Source organism: Neodiprion pinetum, chromosome 4 (genome assembly GCF_021155775.2).
Source record: "Neodiprion pinetum isolate iyNeoPine1 chromosome 4, iyNeoPine1.2, whole genome shotgun sequence".
Lineage (NCBI taxonomy): Eukaryota > Metazoa > Arthropoda > Insecta > Hymenoptera > Diprionidae > Neodiprion > Neodiprion pinetum.
Genome location: NC_060235.2, coordinates 16,860,753 through 16,882,726, shown reverse-complemented (window position 1 = coordinate 16,882,726; position 21,974 = coordinate 16,860,753). Strand labels below are relative to the sequence as shown.

At 42.8% G+C, this 21,974-nt stretch overlaps 3 protein-coding genes, 2 long non-coding RNA genes and 1 other non-coding gene across 6 annotated transcripts; 2 read left to right on the top strand and 4 right to left on the bottom strand.

Moving 5' to 3' along the window:
• The first annotated feature begins 2,263 nt into the window (after nt 1-2,263).
• LOC124217282 (uncharacterized) lies at nt 2,264-8,186 on the top strand. The gene is made up of 3 exons (XM_046622691.1): nt 2,264-4,115; nt 4,173-7,509; nt 8,177-8,186. The coding sequence occupies exons 1-3, from the start codon at nt 2,264-2,266 to the stop codon at nt 8,184-8,186; spliced, it is 5,199 nt and encodes a 1,732-aa protein (XP_046478647.1).
• LOC124216124 (epimerase family protein SDR39U1) lies at nt 7,974-10,563 on the bottom strand. Its single transcript, XM_046620280.2, has 6 exons — nt 10,382-10,563; nt 9,939-10,045; nt 9,563-9,833; nt 8,649-8,914; nt 8,438-8,551; nt 7,974-8,353 (listed from the first exon to the last, which is right to left on the bottom strand). The coding sequence occupies exons 1-6, from the start codon at nt 10,404-10,406 to the stop codon at nt 8,246-8,248; spliced, it is 891 nt and encodes a 296-aa protein (XP_046476236.1). The 5' UTR covers nt 10,407-10,563; the 3' UTR covers nt 7,974-8,245.
• Nucleotides 10,564-11,589: 1,026 nt separating this feature from the next.
• LOC124216122 (uncharacterized) lies at nt 11,590-21,218 on the top strand. The gene is made up of 8 exons (XM_046620275.2): nt 11,590-11,744; nt 14,108-14,345; nt 14,871-15,088; nt 15,745-16,127; nt 16,227-16,492; nt 16,566-16,861; nt 17,059-17,445; nt 20,224-21,218. The coding sequence occupies exons 1-8, from the start codon at nt 11,707-11,709 to the stop codon at nt 20,678-20,680; spliced, it is 2,283 nt and encodes a 760-aa protein (XP_046476231.1). The 5' UTR covers nt 11,590-11,706; the 3' UTR covers nt 20,681-21,218.
• TRNAA-UGC (transfer RNA alanine (anticodon UGC)) lies at nt 11,814-11,885 on the bottom strand. Its single transcript has one exon. It is a non-coding gene; the product is annotated as a tRNA-Ala (tRNA).
• On the bottom strand, nt 12,406-14,224 carry LOC124216125 (uncharacterized). Its single transcript, XR_006882534.2, has 2 exons — nt 14,087-14,224; nt 12,406-13,448 (listed from the first exon to the last, which is right to left on the bottom strand). It is a non-coding gene; the product is annotated as an uncharacterized lncRNA (long non-coding RNA).
• On the bottom strand, nt 20,804-21,897 carry LOC138190910 (uncharacterized). Its single transcript, XR_011177002.1, has 2 exons — nt 21,803-21,897; nt 20,804-21,643 (listed from the first exon to the last, which is right to left on the bottom strand). It is a non-coding gene; the product is annotated as an uncharacterized lncRNA (long non-coding RNA).
• Between the last annotated feature and the right edge of the window lie 77 nt (nt 21,898-21,974).

The following is a 21,974-nucleotide window of genomic DNA, read 5'->3' as shown; positions in this document are numbered from 1 at the left end:
TATGGACGTATTCTGAAATGTATGCTAGCACATGCGACATTTCGAAACGTTCCGAAATGGATTGGACTCACTGAACTGTCGTAGCTGCGTTCGATATTTACATCTGATTCCTCGACTACCTCGAAACGCGTGAAGAGCAGAGAGAAGAAGCGTCGCATTTCGAGGTAATCGAGGAATCAGATATAAATACCGAACGCACTATAAAGATATCATTTTCGGTACGTCTGTTCTAAAATGACAAATCATGCATATTCATTCTAGTTACGAAACGACCGTCCCGAAATTTTGCACGTACTGGTACACATTTCGGAATACCTCCTTTATCACCAATTAAAAAATTTTACTCTGACATTTTACAGTACGGAATCAAAAGTTCATCCTGCATACACCGGAGAATCGAATCGAAAGATATGTGCCGTCAGGTTGAAAATCGACTACTCCATGAAGATGTATCTTACTAATTTTCCGCTAGTATCTACTTGCCGATTCATATCTACCTACATTTTATAAGAATTTTTTATGAACAGCATACGGAGCGGCAAATCGACTTGAAAATTTCGGTCGTTACATATGCACTAAACATTAATGCTAAAAATCGTCTTGCACTTGATTGAATATCTTTTTAAAATGCACACAACTGTAGTCACTCCAACATATCTTTATACATTCTGTTAATTTTTCGTTTTTCCAGCAGTATCGAAGATTTCATCGTCCGAGTCTGACGGTATGAGCAAGCGATTGTGATGATCCGGCGGCAGTTTATCGAGACATTCAATTCTGGTTAGATTCAAAAAATTGTGAACTTCTCGACGCATTGTTTGAATTTCCTCCCGATGCAGCCCGCGCGTTGACAAAGAAGTGGTTTTACCGTTCTTTAAAAGAACGAACAGCCCCAAAGTCATGGAAACACCAACGTGTCGAATTTTGCTCAATTCCATTGTAATTACTGATTTTTCACCAGCGGAACCCAAGCACAATTTATCGCTCCAACTAGACCGCCTGAATGTCGCTTTATTTGCGACTTTATCCAAGACGAAATCCTCCCAATCTCCCAATGTGTCCAATACAAACATTATGTCTCCAAAAATCAACACTGTTGATACAAAGACATTTTCGGAGAGACGACGACAAAGTTCGACAAAGACAAGAACAGACACTAAAACAGAAATTTCAATACTCGAGATAATTCGGAAACAATTTTGACATCAATAAATGTAACTTTTATCAAGGTTTTTGTCATTTCTTACGTCCGAGAAACAGCCAGGCGGCTGTACCAGGCCGACGAGAAATGTGTAGTTTCTCATTATCGTCAATTTTAAGCCTTGCCTTCGTGGTCAAAAACATTTTGGGGACCCTTGTCTTATAATTTACAAAAATTTATTAACCCCAGAATTATATGCAAATGCTCAAGATTGATTTTGACAGATGACAAAAAAAGAAGAAAGTCGCGCCTGCAGCCGTGAACGAAATACTGATGATACTGTATGTTTCGGCAAAGTATCGAATAGTTAAATGTGTGTCTCGCGACACTCAAAATCGTCCTCGCACATGTACGCACACTCGCGTGCAATGTTTACTTGCCGTCTCTGCGTCAAATCTCGCCGCTTGCCCGTGTCGCGACTCAAAACCTATCAGCTGTATCTCATGTATTGTCTACTGTCTCGAAATCATGTATGTGTATAATCTATGTGTTCTCTCTCTCTGTAACGTTCTCTTGCGATACGGTTTGTATCGCCTCATCGAACCAACAAAAATCTCAATTATCGGTATTCATTATCTCTCTCCATCTCAACATCACTTTCGTTTCATTCACACTCGTTCTCATCACTAATTCGCGGATCCCACGTCGATGATCCATATCTTTTTGCCATCTCTCTAAACATTTTTTGGTCCTTCGAGCCGGATCAGTCGCGAATCGAATCGGATCATTCGCAAATCGAGTCGAATCTTTCGAATCGTTGCGACTTGCGGGAAAACGAATTAGCCAGTGAGTGAAACGGAACTATCGCGTGTGCATCAAGTTGCGAAAGTTCACGTAATCAAAGTGAACAATATCGTTATCGGTGAAAAACATCACCAAAATCAGTCGCGTCCGTTAAATTCAAACGTGCGGTGTCCTCTGTAGTGACCGTGACTAAGATCTGAGCGTCAACAACACCGATCTCTCGAAGTGTGTATCGCGACGCCCTGTTATCACTGAGTGCGTATCTCGTTCGTGAAAACTCAGTTCGTCGCGTGAGTTTAAATCCTCTCGTACATCAACATGTCGATCGAAGAACATATCGAACGTCAAAACGACTACATTTGGCGCATCTCTCGTGCCGTCGACAACCTGCGCAAGCTCGGCGAGGTAAAAATCACTTACTGGCAGGTGAAGTCGCGGCTTAATGCTTTAAATTCAAGTTGGAATAAGTTCCAAGATAATCACGAAAAGATCAGCGAGATCAAGTTCGCAGCAAAAGGTGATCAACTCGACGCGATCAAAAAGCTTTCGTACTTCGCGAAAGATTATTACGGACTGTGTGAAGAGCACTTCTTGAGTAGCGAAGGAGTGATGCTTGATCTTCTCGAATCGCTAAAGCCTGCGCCTGCAGCAACCGCGCAAGCCGCAGCAGCTCCTCAAGACGCACCAGCAGGAGGATCATCAAAACGGTTACCGCGTATCGAACTGCCCACTTTCGCGGGCAGCTACTCAGAATGGGAGCCGTTTCACGACCTCTTTTCGTCGATGGTTCGCGAAAATTCGCAACTTTCGGAAGTGGAAAAGCTGCACTACCTCAAAACCAGTGTGACCGATGAACCGTTACAACTTATCAAAAACATTTCCCTCACCGCAGAAAACTTCCCTCGAGCTTGGGAAACTCTCGTCTCACGATACGAAAACAAGCGGCTTCTGACTGATTCTCATCTCGCGACACTTTTCGCGATTCCTCGTGTCACTAAAAAATCATCATCGGAACTAAAGAGCTTGCACAGTAACACTTGCGAAGCTCTTGGCGCGCTCGAACTTCTCGATGGTCCCGAGAAATTAGGGGATCACATCATCGTGCACATGACGATTCGCAAGCTCGACCCAGCATCTCTCGAAGAGTGGGAGAAAAGTGTTAGCGAGAAACTCGAGCCCCCCTCGTTTGCGGAGCTCAAGGCGTTTCTCATCGGTCGCATCCACACCCTCGAAGCCGTAGAGCAAGCTCATGCTCATAATCAAATCGCGACGTCGAAACCGCACTCATCGCAAGGAAGGTCAAATCTTCAGACGACAAGGTCACATACGGCGCAATCAAAGGAACAGTCGTGTGCTTGTTGCAAAGGCAACCACTACATCGCGTTCTGTTCGACCTTTCGCGACAAATCTCTGGATCAAAGAAGGGAAGTGGTTTCTGCGAAAAAGCTTTGCTTCAATTGTCTCGGTCCACCTCAGCAGAAGGACTGTCGATCCAACAAAACGTGTCGCGTGTGCAACGGTCGACATCATTCCTTGCTGCATCGAAACTCTTCCTCAATCTCGACAGCTGCCAACCGCGGCACATCTCAAGGACAGGCCGCAGTAGCGCAACCTGCAGTGCAGAACGCACCGATCTCGAACAGCGCCTCTCAGGTGAGCAACCACTCAGCTCAGCCTACAATGATCAAGCGCTCTCCAGTTCTTCTCGCCACAGTGCAATTGATCGCTTCAAATCCGGAGACTGGAGAAAGAATCATCGCTCGCGCTCTACTCGGTCAAGGATCCGAAAGTTCATTCGTCACGGAGTCGCTAGCGCAACAATTGCGATTACGTAGGCATCAAGCAACGATACCGATCATTGGCGTCGGAGCTCATCAATCGGCAGTGACTCGCGGCATCGCGACATTGCAACTCAAATCTCGTACTCACACCTCGTTCTCGTGTCAGGTGGAGGCACTCGTGCTTCCACGACTCACATCGTATCTACCCTCATTTCGACTTCTCGTCGAAGACTGGCCTCATCTACGAGGACTCAACCTCGCGGATCCAAGCTTTGCACATCCCAGTCAAATCGACGTAATTCTCGGAGCTGACATCTACAGCAACATCATTAGTCAAGGAGTTCGAAGAGGATCACCAGGAACACCAATCGCGCAAGAAACTCAGTTCGGTTAGGTCCTCTCCGGCTGCGTTTCAGCGGAAGCAGCAAGCCCCTCGTATGGCGCAGTCCAAGGTTTCCAATGCTCCCTCGATCACGAACTGCTCGATCTCGTGCAGCAGTTTTGGAAGCAGGAAGAAGTGTCGAAACGTTTGGCACTAACTTCCGAAGAAGAGCGTTGTGAGCAACACTTTCGCGAAACGGTTTCTCGAACTGCGTCCGGTCGTTACGTAGTTCGGCTGCCGTTCAAGGACAATTCGGTAGAGCTCGGCAACTCGCGGAATCCCGCGCATCAAATGCTCCTTCGTTTGGAGAAACGGTTCGGTAGCGACGCGAAACTCAAGGAGGCTTACTCGAGCTTCCTTCGTGAATATCGTCAACTCGGGCACATGCGTCGCGCTATCAATATACCTGAAGACAATTCCCGCGTGTTTTATCTTCCCCATCACGGTGTAGTTCGCGACAGCAGTTCAACAACAAAGTTGCGTGTCGTGTTCAACGGGTCTCGAAGAACCAACCTCGGACTCTCTCTCAATGACAATCTTCTCGTCGGTCCAAAAGTGCAAACCGACCTCGCGGACGTTCTCTTACGCTGGCGACAATATCCAGTCGCGTTCTCATCAGACATCGTCAAGATGTACCGACAAATTTTGGTCCACAATGATGACCAAGATTTTCAGCGAATCCTCTGGAGGGAAGAACCAGAGCTACCGATTGAAGAATATCAACTGACTACGGTAACGTATGGTCTTGCAAGCGCTCCGTATCTCGCGATCCGTGTTCTTCATCAACTCGTTCACGACGAAGGTAAGCAGTATCCCTTTGCGAGCCACGTCATTCTCGAGAACATGTACGTCGACGAAATCCTCTTAGGAGCAGAGGACGTTGATCAAGGTCGCGAGAAAATCAACGAACTCAATCAATTGCTCAAGGCGGGCGGCTTTGAACTTCAAAAGTGGACTTCAAGCCACCCAGAAACTCTCGTTGACATTTCTCGAAACCATCAAGAGATCGCGATGCATCTGAATCTCGATCAAAGTCCATTCTTTCGGGCTCTCGGTCTTGTGTGGAGACCAGACATCGACGCGTTCGCGTTCTCTCCGCAAATTCATCAAACTCGGGACAATTTCACGAAACGAAAAGTTCTCTCACAAACCGCGCAGCTCTTTGATCCTCTCGGATGGCTCTCGCCGATCACGATCAGAGCCAAAATCTTTATGCAGGAATTGTGGGCACTCGGTTTTGACTGGGACGAGCCGCTCTCAGCTTCATTGTCCTCGCGATGGATCGAGTTTCTACAAGATCTTCAAGGCATCTCAGCTATCACCATCCCACGATGGATCGGGTTAAGTTCAGCATCTCTCGGGATAGAGATCCACGGTTTCGCGGACGCCTCTCAAAGTGCATTAGGCGCAGTGATCCACGCGCGAACGTATATCAACACTCACGAAGTGCGCGTTTCACTAGTGTGCGCGAAAACTAAAGTAGCGCCGCTAAAGAAGGTGACAATTCCTCGTCTCGAACTCTGTGCTGCGAATCTTCTCGTCCGGTTGATGTGTCATGTGGAAAAGACTCTTAATTTCGAAAACACCCCGGTTTATCTGTGGACGGATTCCACAGTCGCGCTCGCGTGGATCAAAAGCCACCCATCGCGGTGGAAGGAATTCGTTCGTAATCGCGTAACGGAAATCCAAGAGTTCGCGCGCGCTCGTTGGTATCACATCTCGGGTTCTGAAAACCCCGCTGATCTTGCGTCTCGTGGTGCATCTCCGGAGCAACTCCAAAAATCAGAACTTTGGACCTTCGGACCATCCTGGCTCTCGAAGCCTTCTGTCAATTGGCCATCCTTATCTCCGCGACCGGAAGAAAACATTCATCTCGAGGAAAGAAAAGGGCTGTCGACGCACATCGCAACAGCTAAGCCGCTACAAATCTGGGATCTCGTCGATCGCTACTCAAAACTATCGACTCTCCTCAAAGTCACATCATTGTGTAAACGCGCAGCAAATCGGTTCCTCGCGAAGACGACATCGAATCACGTAAACACGTCTATCACTGTCGGACCGATCTCTACTCTCGAATTGAGCGACGCCCAACTGTTTTGGACCAAGGTGACCCAGCAGGCGTACTTCGCAGAAGAAATTCGCCAAATCGAGACAAGCTCAAGTCTCACTCGAAGTCATCCACTATCGCGACTCACGCCGTTTATCGATTCGAACGGATTCCTCAGAGTCGGTGATCGACTGAATCACTCATTGCTTTCGTATGACGAAAAGCACCCGTTCATCTTGCCTCGCGAATCATCGTTCTCCACACTAATCATCGATCATCATCATCGGTTGACGCTCCACGGAGGTCCGCAACTGACTCTCGGCACAATCCGACAGCGGTACTGGATCCTGGGAGGAAGAGTACCGATCCGCATGTTCATACATCGTTGCGTTCCTTGTGCGCGTCATCGCGCCACTCTCAGCAGCCAACAGATGGGCCAACTCCCTCAGTCTCGAGTCACGCAATCAAGGCCGTTTCTTCACTCTGGTGTTGACTACGCTGGTCCATTCTCGATTCGAGCCTCCCGCGGAAGAGGAGCAAAATCATGCAAGGGATATATCGTAATCTTCATCTGCTTCACGACCTCGGCTGTGCATCTCGAGCTAGTTTCGGACTACACGACGGAGGCATTCATCGCGGCGTACAAACACTTCACATCTCGACGAGGAATTTGTGCCTCAATCGCAAGCGATTGTGGAACGAATCTGGTCGGCGCAGACTCAGAACTTCGCCGTCTTCTCGCTGCATCGTCAAAGAAGTTCTCAGAAATCGCAAACATCCTCGCATCACACGGAACCCAGTGGCGGTTCAATCCTCCCTCCGCGCCTCATTTCGGTGGAAAATGGGAAGCCGGAGTGAAATCGGTCAAATTTCACCTCAAACGAGTCATCGGAGAAGCTACTCAAACGTTCGAGCAATTCGCGACGTTCCTCACGCAAGTAGAAGCCACGCTCAACTCTCGACCTCTTTGCGCTATCTCGGACGATCCACGGGATCCAAGTGCCTTGACTCCAGGATACTTTCTCGTCGGCTCAGCATTAAACACAATTCCTGAGCCGTCACTCATCGAGGTGCCAGATCAACGGCTATCGCACTGGCAACACTCGCGTCAAATGCTGGAGCATTTTTGGAAACGGTGGAGTACGGAGTATCTTCAGTCCTTCCAAAACCTCTCGAAATGGCAGACTTATCACGGGAATATCAAAATCGGATCCATCCTTCTCGTAAAAAACGAAAATCTACCTCCATCTGTGTGGCCCCTCGCGAGAGTGATCGAAGTGCATCCGGGAACCGACGGTCTCGTTCGCGTTGTGACCGTTAAAACGAAATCCGCTGTCTTAAAACGAAGCGGGCGGTATGTTTCGGCAAAGTATCGAATAGTTAAATGTGTGTCTCGCGACACTCAAAATCGTCCTCGCACATGTACGCACACTCGCGTGCAATGTTTACTTGCCGTCTCTGCGTCAAATCTCGCCGCTTGCCCGTGTCGCGACTCAAAACCTATCAGCTGTATCTCATGTATTGTCTACTGTCTCGAAATCATGTATGTGTATAATCTATGTGTTCTCTCTCTCTGTAACGTTCTCTTGCGATACGGTTTGTATCGCCTCATCGAAACCAATAAAAATCTCAATTATCGGTATTCATTATCTCTCTCCATCTCAACATCACTTTTGTTTCATTCACACTCGTTCTCATCACTAATTCGCGGATCCCACGTCGATGATCCATATCTTTTTGCCATCTCTCTAAACACTGTATGAGTAAGAGCTGGATTGGTTATGCGCGGAAAAAGCCAAACATGATAATAACAGCGAGTTCTCTGCCAGAATTTTAATTGTAAAGATAAGTAACTGACTGTGATATAATGTGTTCCGTAAGCAAACCTGTTTCAAATTTTCACAACTGACATAAGATCTTCGTAACAGGTGATTATATATGCGTATATTTTGCATTTCTATCAAAACAAAGAATGCTTCTATAAGTACAAAGATGACTGGAACATCGAAATTCTTCCACAGACTATGCTAGCACTTTATGACTGATAATTCGATTCGATATTCCTTCGGTCAGAACTGTCGAGTGCTTCATCACCATTTTGCAATATCATTGCAGGCCAAATCGATCGTTGGATACTTGTATTTGAATCCCGACTCCAAGACCCGTTTTGGGATAACTTTTTGTCCTTCCGTCATGATCTGTTAAAAATTCATGGTAATAATATTGTTTTATTCCATAATTTATTTTAGTAAAGAATATCGAAAAAATATCAAATGTCGTACCTTCGCCCTTTCTCTGTTAAATGCAAGCGCTAGAGCAAATTCAGGAACTGGGATTTTAGCCGGCCTCCAAAGTGCAGAAGCGAAAGCGTCTGTGAATTCTTTGTTGGTCACAACCTAAGCAAGAAATACATACAGATTAATTCTAGCTACCTTCGAAGAAGCAATCGCATTTCCGGAGACGCACAATATGGGACTATTAGATGAAATATACCTGAGGCGCAACTCCATTGAATATACCGGATACATTATCGTTTTCCACAACATTTACGAAAATGTTAGAAATATCATCGATGTGTATCCAAGGCATGGGCTGCTTTCCACTGCCAATGGGACCACCTAGTCCTACATAAAACGGGATAAATATCTGTTTGATCATTCCTCCCGTTCTACCGAGCACGACACCTGATCGAATTATGGCCTGTCGCACGTTTAGGTCCTTTGGCAGTTTAGCCGCGTCTTCCCACTCGTGACAGAGTTCTGGCAACAAACAAATAGTCGTTATAATTTTAATAACAGGATTGATAATCTAGTCATCAGATCTGGAGGGAATACCTATAGAAGCACGGACACCGATTTGACTGCGAATAAAGTCAGAGAAATAAGGATACGTTGCATCTAAAATAGTTGTGTGCTGATTTCGCAACAAAGTAACTACTTGGTAGCTACTTCCAATGACGTATAATTTTAGTCACCTGTTGAAGAATTCAGCTAAAATGCAGCCAAATCTGTATCCATAAGTCCATCAATATCCTCAGTCTGAGGTTTAATGAGTGGGAAGAGTGATGGCTGCAGCCAGTAATCCAGAAATTTCATTAATGATGACAAGGAGTGTACAAAATGAGGTGCGCATTGCGCATGAGGCGAAGATGAACGAACAAGGGACTTTAACTGTGAAATTAAAATCATCCGTATTTGTAGTCTAAATACTGGATTTGCATTTTATTTCTTTTTAACCTCAAACTTGAAAGAATTCTTAAAACTAATGTTCGTGAAAATTGGATAATATATGAAATGATTTCTGACCAACTAACAGACAATGAGTCGAACAAATTATCTAATTCAGGGCAAACATTCAATTGTCAAATGTTACGAAGCCAACTAGTTTGAAGATCCTATTGTCCTGACCTGATAAAAAATCGTACTTGTTGCAGATGCTTTCTTCGTTGTATTCCTTTTCGTCGGGTGGATAATAAGCGACGCCAGATATTGTGACAAAGACTTTGGGAGGACAGGCAGTGACGGCCCGAGCCAGTAACTTCGTAGTTTCAACTCTGCTGTTCCATATATTTTGCTTGAATCCAGGAGTCCACCTTTGGGTTGGATCAAGAATATTCTGTCCTGCAACATTCACCACTGCAGTCGTATTCTTTGGTAGACCATCACGCTCAAGATCATGCTGAAAAACAAATATTGCAAATATGGTACAATCTGTTTCTCGAATTGGACCGTTTTACCAGGGAAACTTGGAGTTCAGTAGCGATAAAAATTGAACAAGTCTTACCCAAGACATGCGAAACGGTCCTGGCATACGAGATATTATAATTGGACAGAAGCCTCGCTGTTTAAAAGCATTGACCAATGCAGTTCCTATGAACCCCGTTCCACCACCTAGAATAATTCGTAGAAAAGGCGTAAGATTGATCTCGTTGTTCGTTGCAACGAACGTCGTTCTTTCATTAAATTCCAATTTCATATTAACGAAATTTCAAGTTCGCAAATTAAATGTATATGAGAAGAAATGAATAACATTTAAATTTTAATTCATAAGTAAACATATGAGACTAATTCTTGAAAATCGATATAATTTTACAGCTACTACGAAAATTTCGTATACAATAAAAAGATGTATCGTACATACTTTTGAAATGATACTTGATTTCGAAGTTCCATTTAGGTTATATTACATAATTTTGTAGAAAATAAATTCTTGCCGGTGATACGTACCTATCACAATGTGATTCACAGTCATTGCTCAGCCCAGCGTAAACTAAAATTAGTTAATTGTACTGGAATTGATTCGCTTCTGAGCTTTTCAAGTTCACATCGAGGAAATATTTACAAAGCAGACAGATTAAAAATATCGCGACGCACAGCTGTTAGCTATCAAATAGTCGGTAATTGAAATCTGGTCGGTAGATTGACAGAAAATATGGTCGATAAATCAGTCACGCACGTCGGCAATGCAGAATTGATACTGGCCGGCTATTTTTGTATCTGTTGGTAACTCGATATTCATTTTTTTGGCAATGTGGATAATTCAATATCTCTCAAAATTTAGAGTAAACGATGCTCTATTGAATCATCGTACCGAAAATGAGTACTGCACAATATTTTCACCACAAGACTTAGTAGAGATCTTCTTAGATAATAATTGTAGTTTGGCGAGAAGAGCGGCATGTCGAGAGACGCGCCTTCATTCAAAGAACGCTCGAGTTGCGTGCATCAATACGCAACGTAAAAAACGCCTTGACCACAGTTACAGAATTGCGTCTAGGATTAGTTGATGAAGGAGATAGCCCCGTTTAAATTTAGTGTGTAACCTACTTACAATTAGTCCGCTTAAGGCGATGATTTATAGGCCAAACTTGATATAGCAAACGAGGACTCGTCCGGTATCGCGGTCAACAATATGCGGCGTTACATTACAAATGAGCTGTAATGCCATTAATTATGACTGTATTGATAAAAATTTTTTTTTTGGAAGCTAATTAGTTCTTGACGGATGAAAATTTGCTGCTGGAAAACCGATGGTGCAATTGACAATCGGATAGTCGAACTTTGGAATACGTTTGATAATTCATTCGTAAAAATGGCATCCATGTAAATTTAAAATATTTACATGAAACGTCGTGACTTGATTTAAAGCCTCTTCTAATAGGTGTGATTCTTCGCGAAATCAAGATAAATTTTTCATAAGTGTGTCGGCGAAAGTATAAATTGTGGGTCAAGGACGATCGCGAAGTCCCCCGCCTGTGTTTCCGCCGCCGTAAATACACAGGGTGCATGTCAAGAGGCAGGAGTATTTTGCCATTCCTCGAAAGACTCGGGGATATACATAACGCACGCTCCTCCACCTTCGCCACTGCGCAACTTATACATGTATTCTGCAGGTTCTAATGGCTCCTGGTGCCCCAGTCACGCTATGAGGTCGGCCGATACCAGACGCGTTCCGTGTCTTAGATTCGTGCGGTACGCAATTCGTTGATTCCTGTAAAAGGTTTATCCTACAAGGTGCAGTCGAGTAAAACTGCATCAGGGGCAACAATGCGATGGGCGAGACCAAGAAAAAGGATCAGCCCACCAAAAGGTAACGAAAAAAAAAACATCCCCGATCTTCAATCACGTTACAGTTGAACTATATGGAGCCGCAAAAAACTGGAGATGCCGGGGATCGAACCCGGGGCCTTTCACATGCAAAGCGAACGCTCTACCACTGAGCTACATCCCCGATATGTAAGAGGCACTAAGTATTCCACATGCCGTTAACGCTCGTAATTCGTTATAGAATTCACCGCGTGAACATAGTTTTGATGAAAAAAACCATTCTAGAGCATCGAAAGTATTGTAAAAATACACGTTCATCGTACTAGAGAGTTAATGCCATATTCACCACGTATCTACAGTGATAATCAAACTTAAAAAAAGAAACTGTTATTACCCACTCGTCACATGCTGTTTACTCAGGTTGGCTCACGCGCCGTTGAGTTACCTTCGCATGCGACAATCTATATATTCATATATTTCCCGCTATTTTTTTACACGAAGATTATCGATGAACCGCAGTGCAACAGAGCGGTAGGCGTTGTTTAATACTGGTCCTGCGCGAGCGTTTACCAAAGCCCATCTACATCATGCATAGTTTATGTCGTATTAGTTTAAACGACTGGCAGCACTGACCGCTGCGCTACGGCGCCTGATATTCAAACCATTTGAAATTCGAACCAGGAAATAATTTTTACGTACTGTAATTGCATTAACTGCCGGTCTTACGTCGATCAAATTTATTATTAGTATAGAACTGCTCAAAAACATCTACGATACAAAATCACTGTATTATCTGGAATACTCAATTTATACCTACAAGCTGTCCATCAGAAATGAAGATTAAAAGGAAAATGTAAACCTTCTGCGATGTTTCGGGTATCGAGAAGAAAAAATCTCTGAGGTTTGTATCATTCTATCTGTATTGATGATAAAACTTGGCAGATTACATCAACGAGGCAGTTAAATTATGCGTTTAATACCGCTAAGTGGGTATATTAGAGCTGAGCCGATCATCGCGTGATCCGGTAAAGATGAGCGATCATCCACGGATTAGGAGTAAAGCGAAAAGCGCTTTACATACGGACGAAGATAAAAGGCAGGATGGCGGCTCGTCGAATAATTAATTGCCCGAAACGTGATTGGCACCGGTGTATTTTTGGTCCACTTTCTGGATTGCCTCTTAATTCGATTGCTTCCGTGTCGGGAATCCATTATACCGCATAAACCGGATTTTATTTCTCCTCGTGTTCTAAATCGATGTTCCCCGTATGCGGAGATGCCTGTGACGGCATGTACCTTCCTCCCGACGCCCATTATCCTCCCTGCAGTCGTGCTCAGTTTGTTTCGAACTCTCGGCCCGGCCCGCAGCATGCCTTTTGCGAGTTTTTAACACGCGATTTCTGCCGTCGGCATCCTGCAGCTTTTGGTAACGCGGTCGCGAGACTTCGCTTCTTTGGAATCTATTTCCATATATTTCTCTCCCTTTTCGTAAGTTATTTTTGTCATTTTTATTCGCAAAATTAAATTTAGACTCACTGCAAGCTAGCGATGAATGGTGAAAACGATTCAATATTGTTTTTGAATGTGAGTATATATGAGTATATTTAGAGGAAATTAAAGATAAAGCCTAAGAGTGCGTCAAGGTATACAGATTACATTGGATTTTGCGAAAAACAATTGAAAAAACAGCTTCTCTAAGCAACTCCTTCGTCCAACTCAATTATTTTCAATCTTCCCGAACGAAACTCTGCAACAAAACTTTCTCCTAATCTTATACATTTAGCTGCCTGTTTGGGGCGGGGTATGAAATTCTGAATTTAAAAATTTCCGAAAGCTCCTAGTTCCGAATAATTTGGTGGCTAAACGTGAAGTAAAGAAATCAAACTTTTACGAAACAACAAAGTTTCGAATGGTTGGAAACTCGACGGCTCAAAGTTCCGAAAACTCAAGTTACGATAGACCAAGGTTCTAAAAAATAAAGTTTCGATAGAGTAAAGTTCGGGACATGAAAATATACTTATACAGCGTAGTTTACTCAACGACCAGGTGTAAAAAATCTAAAAAAATATTCAAAATCCAAAACAAAGAAAGTTCAAAGCAATGAAATTTCACCAAACCAGAAATTCACAGAACTGAAGATTTTCGATCATTCGGAATTTCTATGATTTAGATTTTTAAATTTTCTAATTTTCGCACTTTTCGAACTTTGACTTGTCGGAGTTACGTCCTTCAGCATTTTGTCATTTCAGAACTCTGCACTTTCGGAACTTTGAGCGCCGAGTGTTGGACCATTCGAAATTTTGATGTTTCGTCAAAATCTGATTTCTTTACTTCAATTTTCGAACTTTTAAAATTCGGAATTTCAACACCGTCCCGCCTGTTTACCTTCTTGTGCAATAATTCTAGACGACGGCAGCTCTGCGGGTTGGGCAAGTCTTCCTCCGACTCTGAGATAGCGCGAGGCAAAGGCAAAGAGCGATGGCCATTCCCACAGAGTCTGACGGTGGACGAGCTCGCTCGTTATCGCCGAAGACGGGTCCAGGGTCGGCCCAAAGACAGCCTCTGCAGGGCGGAAGGCTCCCTCGGGAATCTCATCACCGAGTATCGCAGGGCGTTCCGTGCTAGTAGCGAGGACATCTGGAAGGTAACTGGTACAATCACCGTCGGTAATGAATTAATGATTTTTCATTTTCATTTTGCCTTTTGCGCAATTTCGTAGTTCTTGGTACGAATAAATTTTGCAATCAATCACGCTTTGTGAAGCCTCGTCTACAGGGTTCTTATCCATTCTACATTGCGTGGCTCTGGCGGTGTGGAAAAGTACGCTTAGTATCTCGTGCGTCTTTTGAAGAATATTGATTCCTTAAATCCGAGCTTATACAATGAAGGCGAATAAAGAACGTAAAAATAACAAAACGGATGTTCAAAATAAAGGCTGTACAGCTGCGAGAAAGAAAAATATTGATCAATTTCCACCTTCCAATATTCATCGCTCTGAATTATAAACGAACTGAAATCGAAAATCGACCGATCGCTTAGCCCGAATTCTATATTCTGCTCTATTCCACATTTCAGCACGCATTCCTAAACCAATTATAGATAATCCGAAGCTCCGCAGACTTCTTTGAAATCGTGCAACATTTATAATCTAAAGTTTCATGGATTGCAGGAGCGTGCCGCCGCGGGATTTGTTCCTGATTCACTCAATCATCACGATGATCCGAGTCTCCTGACGGAACGAGCGATAATCAAGGCGGAAGAAAGGAGCAAGGAACCGGCGTGCAATCCGGAGGTTGCTGACGCTCAAGAAGTTATGGAAATGAAAACTGAAAGTTCGCGATTTGTACCTCATTTGAACGCTCCAGGTCGGCCACCGCTTTTACGGAGGTGCGATCATGTTCATCACTTTAATTCTAGGTCAAAGGATGAAAAATCAGTTCTGCAGCGTATTATCCAACAGACGTATTCTTTAGCGAAGAAGAAAAACAAGTCTGTGAACTCCAATTAATGAAATCTCTGTAACAAAAGGATGAAAATTTGAGTGAATGTATAGATTTCTTGGGTGGAAAAAGAATACGCCGTAAATAATGAGTCACAGTTAAAATCCTGCAATGAAATAAACCGAAAAATTTTTTACCCTCACGGAATGGCAGAAATAAAGAAGCGACTCGACCGTTGCGAGACGATTAGAATTACGCGTTTCTGCTGTTCAGAGCCGCAATTGATCCCTTCGAAATATATAATCGTGTAATCTTAAATTCCGGAGTACGCAACGTCGTAGAAATAAATCGATCAGACGCTTCTCTCGGAATTATACTCGGAAAGCGCGGTGCCTTGCACGAAATACCTCTGCACCCTGGGGCCATACGAATTATGAATTTTTGCCCCATAAATCATAGCTCGTCGCGGGAAAATCCAAAAAAGGAATTTATTCTTCAGGGTGACTCAAAGGTCGCGTTCTTGGCGTTGTTATCGTTGTAGTATTTTCTCATTTTTGCGAAACAAATAGAGACAGATAAATTACTACTCTTATCTTAATCCAGGGGCACTAGTCTGAAACACGAGGGAAAATTCATCGCCGACACGGAACAGTCGTGCTACGTTGCCCACGAGGGTGTTCACCGCGCGGAATTGGCGCGGCGACCGACGTCCCTGAAGATGGAAGGTGACATGAGTATGATGTCGGAGAATTGCGAGAAATTCATCGAATGGCTCAACGTGAGTCGCCCGGAACTGGCCAGACTTCCGACTCATCTCAGGCTGGAGGGTGACTTCGAAACTTCGACCGAAAACCACGAGAAATACGTGCCGTTCGTCGGTGCGAGAAGACCAGAAATACTCAGGCAGAGCGCAAACTTGAAAATGGAGGGAGAGTCTCGCCACATTCCGGAATACAAGGACGTATTCAGGAATCACAATCTGAGCGGTGAATGAGAAAAAAATTATCATTCGTACATATGGATTATTTTCGAAATAATTAATATTTTCTGTTACGTATATTGTTAATGTGTTGAAATTTTCGCAGGGAAACGTTCTTTGAAGAAACCGGAAACGCATCTGACGACCGAGGGTAATTTTTACAATACGACCGAGACGTCGGAACAATTCGTCAACCCGCGATCAGTCGGCGAGGCGAATTTGAACGGCGAAGAAAACCGAAAGCTAGACACGGATGACGAAGATGACGTGGAGGATTTGACCAATACGGACAAGATTGAACGCTTTGCCGCGGATATGAACGAATCGAAAGGACCGCCTCTCGAGATTCCGGAGTACAGGGATGCCTTCAAGGTAAGATTGGAAAAATTCGGTCCTCGATAAAACCCTCTCGATTCTTCTACTCACCCATTGTCCTACATATCAGGATTTCCCAAGAGAGCGTCCGAGGCTGATGAAGCCTGACGACGAGATCGGTAGATCGGACGGTTCTAAGATATCGTCGTCGTCACCGACGCGTGCAAAATTCAGCACGAAAATCGACATGGACCCCGAGTACAAGTCCAAGTATTTAGACTTCTCCAAGGACTCGCCGGTTTACCGGAAACCGCCGTTAGCGTTGCGGCCCTCGGGTAGAAACAGCGGTCTGATCGACAGCGTTGAGAGAACAGCGCGGAATTCGGGTAGCGGAAACCGATCGTCGAGACCGCGGAACGACGCAAGGTTCGAGCTTGTCTAGTAAAATTGATGAAAAACCATTATTACCGGTAGAACATCTGCACTGACAATTACAAAACGATTCTCCCAATCGGCGCTCGTTAGAAATTGCCGCATATAACCGGATCAACTGGTGTAAATTGAATATTTGTATAATGCAGTAAGAGAAGCTACAGAGTTTTTTTTTTTTTGTTAATCCGTAGAGATGAGAATTTCCGCCAAAAGTTGTTCGAGGCTACGACCGAAGTGCGGTCGCAGTACGTTCCGTACGGAAATATTCCGCGGGTCGAGTCGGTCAAAATGCCGGCCCACTTGCAGCTCGAGGGTAGCATCGACTTGCAGCCCGAGTATCGGAACGCCTACTGCACCCAAAGGAATCACCACTTGCCGATGGGAGAGCCCAGGATGCATCGCAGACGCGAAAGAAGCTCCAGCGAGTCGAGGCGTAGGGACAATTATTGGACCAACAATAACAACACCGAGAATTTCGGCCGTCCGAATCCCGGAGACGACCAAGACGCCTTCCAGATATTGCAGACGAGGGTCCATGAGGACAGCCTCGTTGGAAAACCACCGTCTGGCAGTCGGAGGTAAAAATTCGCAGTCTATGATGTTACTAATATTGTTCACCTGAAATATTTTCAACGATTTCGTAGTATGAATCGGCCAGAACGTCTGAATCAAAAGTTAGCAAAGGAGGACAAATCTTTTAAAAAAATCTCATGTATTATATATGATAGAATTAGATTAGTCTGACAAAGGAAATTCGAATAACTACAAGATAACCATATACACCAACCATATTATGTAATATTTTACAGTGAGAACTAGGGTGCTTTTTTTTGGACTATTTTTTTTTTCGGTCCCATCGTGAAATTTTGTTGGAAATACAACAAAAAAAATTCCCTGAAAGATTGAGCCCTTAATATTAATATTAAGTGCTCGCCCAAGGCATGTAAAGATTTCCCGCTTAAAATACACGTAAACTTTAATTTTTTTCTTTAAAACATCTACAGTTCAGAGGCATTTTACGGTACAGTCTAGGACGTCGGTAGGTTTTCTTCGGAATGAAATGCTCTACAAAAGTGCTCATTGCGGTGAAGTCGTAACTCACACCGGCGAAGTCGTACGGGCCACCCAAACCCAATTTTTTCATGAAATTCTTGTCTTTTTGCCCGTATCTCGTAAATAACAAGAGCTACAAAAAAAAAAAATATTCAACAAATTTGTAGGAAATTTAATTTCCTACAAAAAAGTTCCAGAAAACCAAATTGCTAACATCGATATTTATTGAGACATTGGGCTTTTAAGGTGAGGAAGTATGGAATTTTCATGAATTATTGAGTTAAATTGTCGAATTATTGATTGTCGAATATTTTTTTTTTTTTGTAGCTCTTGTCATTTACGAGATAGGGGCAAAAAAACAAGAATTTCATGAAAAAATTGGGTTTGGGTGGCCCGTACGACTTCGCCGGTGTGAGTTACGACTTCACCGCAATGAGCACTTTTGTAGAGCATTTCATTCCGAAGAAAACCTACTGACGCCATAGACTATACCATAAAATGCCTCTGAACTGTAGATGTTTCAAAGAAAAAAAATAAAGTTTACGTGTATTTTAAGCGGGAAATCTTTACATGCCTTGGGCGAGCACTTAATATTAATATTAAGGGCTCAATCTTTCAGGGAATTTTTTTTGTTGTATTTCCAACAAAATTTCACGATGGGACCGAAAAAAAAAAAAATAGTCCAAAAAAAAGCACCCTAGTGAGAACGTTTGGAACGATTAAACTCTGCTATTTTCGAACTGATTCAATGTTAGTTTCATTCGTGTTCTCTATTATTGGCACAAATAACATATTTGCTCGAAATTTTCTAAACGTTCTTTTCTCTCTTCCGAATTTTTTATTCATCATCAGATGGTCCGGCCGATTCGTCAATAATTATACTAAAATGCGCGAAAAAGTCATTTCTCTACCAATTTCCCACTATCGCAACTCCGTAGCTCTTCCTATATGTATATATATATATATATATATATTTATATTAGACCTGTCCTTAAGAAGGGCAAAATCGAATTTTAATGGTCTTACCCCCCAAATTGGTTCGTAATAATTCAAAAAAAATGTCAGAATTTCTAAAAATTTTTCCGTCCATATTTACCCACCGCTAGGAAGCCTTACTTTTTCCCATAGGAAAAGCATGGATTTTTCGTGATTTTTAATCTTCTTTTTACCGCTGCCCTAATTATCAGCTAAAAAATCGTAAATTCTCAGAAAACGTTGACAGTTATGTTACCTTTTTGACGAATTTTTTGGAATTCGATACAAGCATTATTGGGCTAGATCAATCACATCTTTATTCTCTGTATGTTGTGAAAAAGACGGAAAAAAGCAAAAAAAGTCGAAGAACGTCGTTTTGAGAGCTAAAAATAGGAGGGATAAAATGGCAGAGGTTACAAAAAATAGGAAACTTTTCGCTGAAGATGGTAAATTCTCAGAAATAGCTAAAAATAGAACAAAAGTCGAAAAGTATCTTTGAGAGGTATAAATATAGAAGTTAAAATCGGTTGAGTCTTCACACATTTTTTTATTATTATAGAATAATAGAACAGAACTTCTATATTTACACCTCTGAAAGATACTGTTACAAAGGGTGAAATCACCCGTTTTGTCCCCTTTTTAATGATCTAGTAGTCATCATAGATAAAAGACGTTTATAAACCTCTTATATCTTTCAAAAGAATAAGGTTGCTGCGTCAACCAACATTATTGTAAAAACAGTCTATCTCGAAACTTTAAAAGGAGAGCTTCGTCACAAAATAAATCCTTTTCCTCTCTTAATTTTCCGCTTTGTAACAATACTTTTCGACTTTTGTTCTATTTTTAGCTATTTCTGAGAATTTACCATCTTCAGCGAAAAGTTTCCTATTTTTTGTAACCTCTGCCATTTTATTCCTCCTATTTTTAGCTCTCAAAACGACGTTCTTCGACTTTTTTTGCTTTTTTCCGCCTTTTTCGCAACATACAGAGAATAAAGATGTGATTGATTTAGCCCAAAAATGCTTTTATCGAATTCCAAAAAATTCGTCAAAAAGGTAACATAACTGTCAACGTTTTCTGAAAATTTACGATTTTTTAGCTGATAATTAGGGCAGCGGTAAAAAAAAGATTGAAAATCACGAAAAATCCATGCTTTTCCTATGGGAAAAAGTAAGGCTTCCTAGCGGTGGGTAAATATGGAGGGAAAAATGTTTAAAAATTCTGACATTTTTTTTGAATTATTACGAACCAATCTGGTGGGTAAGACTATTAAAATTCGATTTTGCCCTTCTTAAGGACAGGTCTAATATATATATATCTTTTTTCAGAGGATCGTTGGGCCTGCAGCGTCCGACGACGCACGTTGAAGCGACGGATCCGTCGGTCCTGCGACGACGCTCGCCGAGTCCTACGTACCGGCTGCACGTCTGTAACGTGGACGACGAGCCGCGTGGTTTTGGCCGTAACAGACATCCAGGTCCTGGAGTAGTTCCAGCGGAGGTTTTACCGTCAGAGAATGAAAGTATAATCTACAACCCTAAGAGTCAGAGGCCTTACTCGCCGAGCTTTGGGAGGGAGGATCCCAAGTCTTTCGTTGTCCTGCAGGACAACGATTCGGCACAGGCGAACCGCGACCCGGTTACTTCTCGCGGGCGAAGTCGCGCCACTTGGAAACCGAACATTGATAAAATTCCTGGAAATGTATTGGGCAGGGAATTAATCGGAGGCAGCAGTAGGACGCCTAAAAGCTGGATGCGCCCCTGGTACGACAACGCTGGCAACTGAGAAGTTCCAAGACAAGATAATTTAATGAACTGCGTTTTCAGGCCAGATTTCTATCACCGATATCCGTAGAAAATAGGTATATTCATACGAGGCTAAGGCGGATCCGTATTTTTGCTCTCTGAAAGACGGGGAGAAAGTCGAGGTAAAATAAATATAAGAGAGAGAACAACGACAACGCGCTTGTATTAGAGATTTTAGAAGCAAATTTACACATGATAAAGTAATCGTTGTTTTATATAATATACAATATACCAATAAAGTGTAGTGAATATGTATAATTCAAATGCAGGGTACGTATACCTGTATTCAAAGGATAATTAAGATTCCAGATTTTCTAATCAATTTACGTGCAACATTATACACATTTCAAATTCCTTCCATAGGTACGTATAATATAGTAGTATAATGATAGACTTGTATAATTTGTTATAGTCGCTGATATTTTATGAAGATGTGTTTATACGCCGATTTGAAATTTAAAGCAAAAGAAACGGACAAAAAAAAACCTTGAAAGAAGCTGCGAAATCAAGATTATAAACAGTATACTCAGGTATTGACTGTAGATGTAAACTCCAGAATACACATTATATACTGCCAATATTAACTATAAATTAATTTATTACTTACAACAAGTGTAAACAAGCAAAAGATTGAATGAGAATATCTTATGTTATATAGTAGTAAATATATTTATCGCGATGGATCCGATAAAATAACATGAATGTACGCTGTAGTTGTTATGATTAAAATAAACTTGAAAAAACACACAAAAATAATCATAATAAGAACAGCTGTTTGCTAAAAACATGCGTGTTATAAATGCTAATTCCTTCATCTTCCGTTGGATCGATAACATTTATGGTGCAACAAGTGTCACTCAGGTAACCCCGGCTGCTGATCACTAGGCGGGACATCCAACACCGCATTCACCGTAAAGCATTGACAATTATCTGCACTATACACCTGCAATTTTTTAACCCACAAACACATAACGACGCGTAATATATCTGGCCTCTTTTTTCTACACTAATCAATAAACAAAAAGGCTCAATTAATTAAAACCGAGGAACACTTCCTGATCAACAAATCTCCTAGGCTCGACCTTGTTATTGTTGTGCTTACCTCAACCCATGCTCGTCACGCAATTCGCACTGAACTGATAGCGCAGATCTATGGCGCAGATTTTTGCAGCCCCCCCCCCCCCCCCCCCCCGCCGCCCCGCCGCGCAACACCTGTCGCTCCGTTATATGCATGTAAACACACATACTTCCGGTCATGTGATCCCATCGAAAAA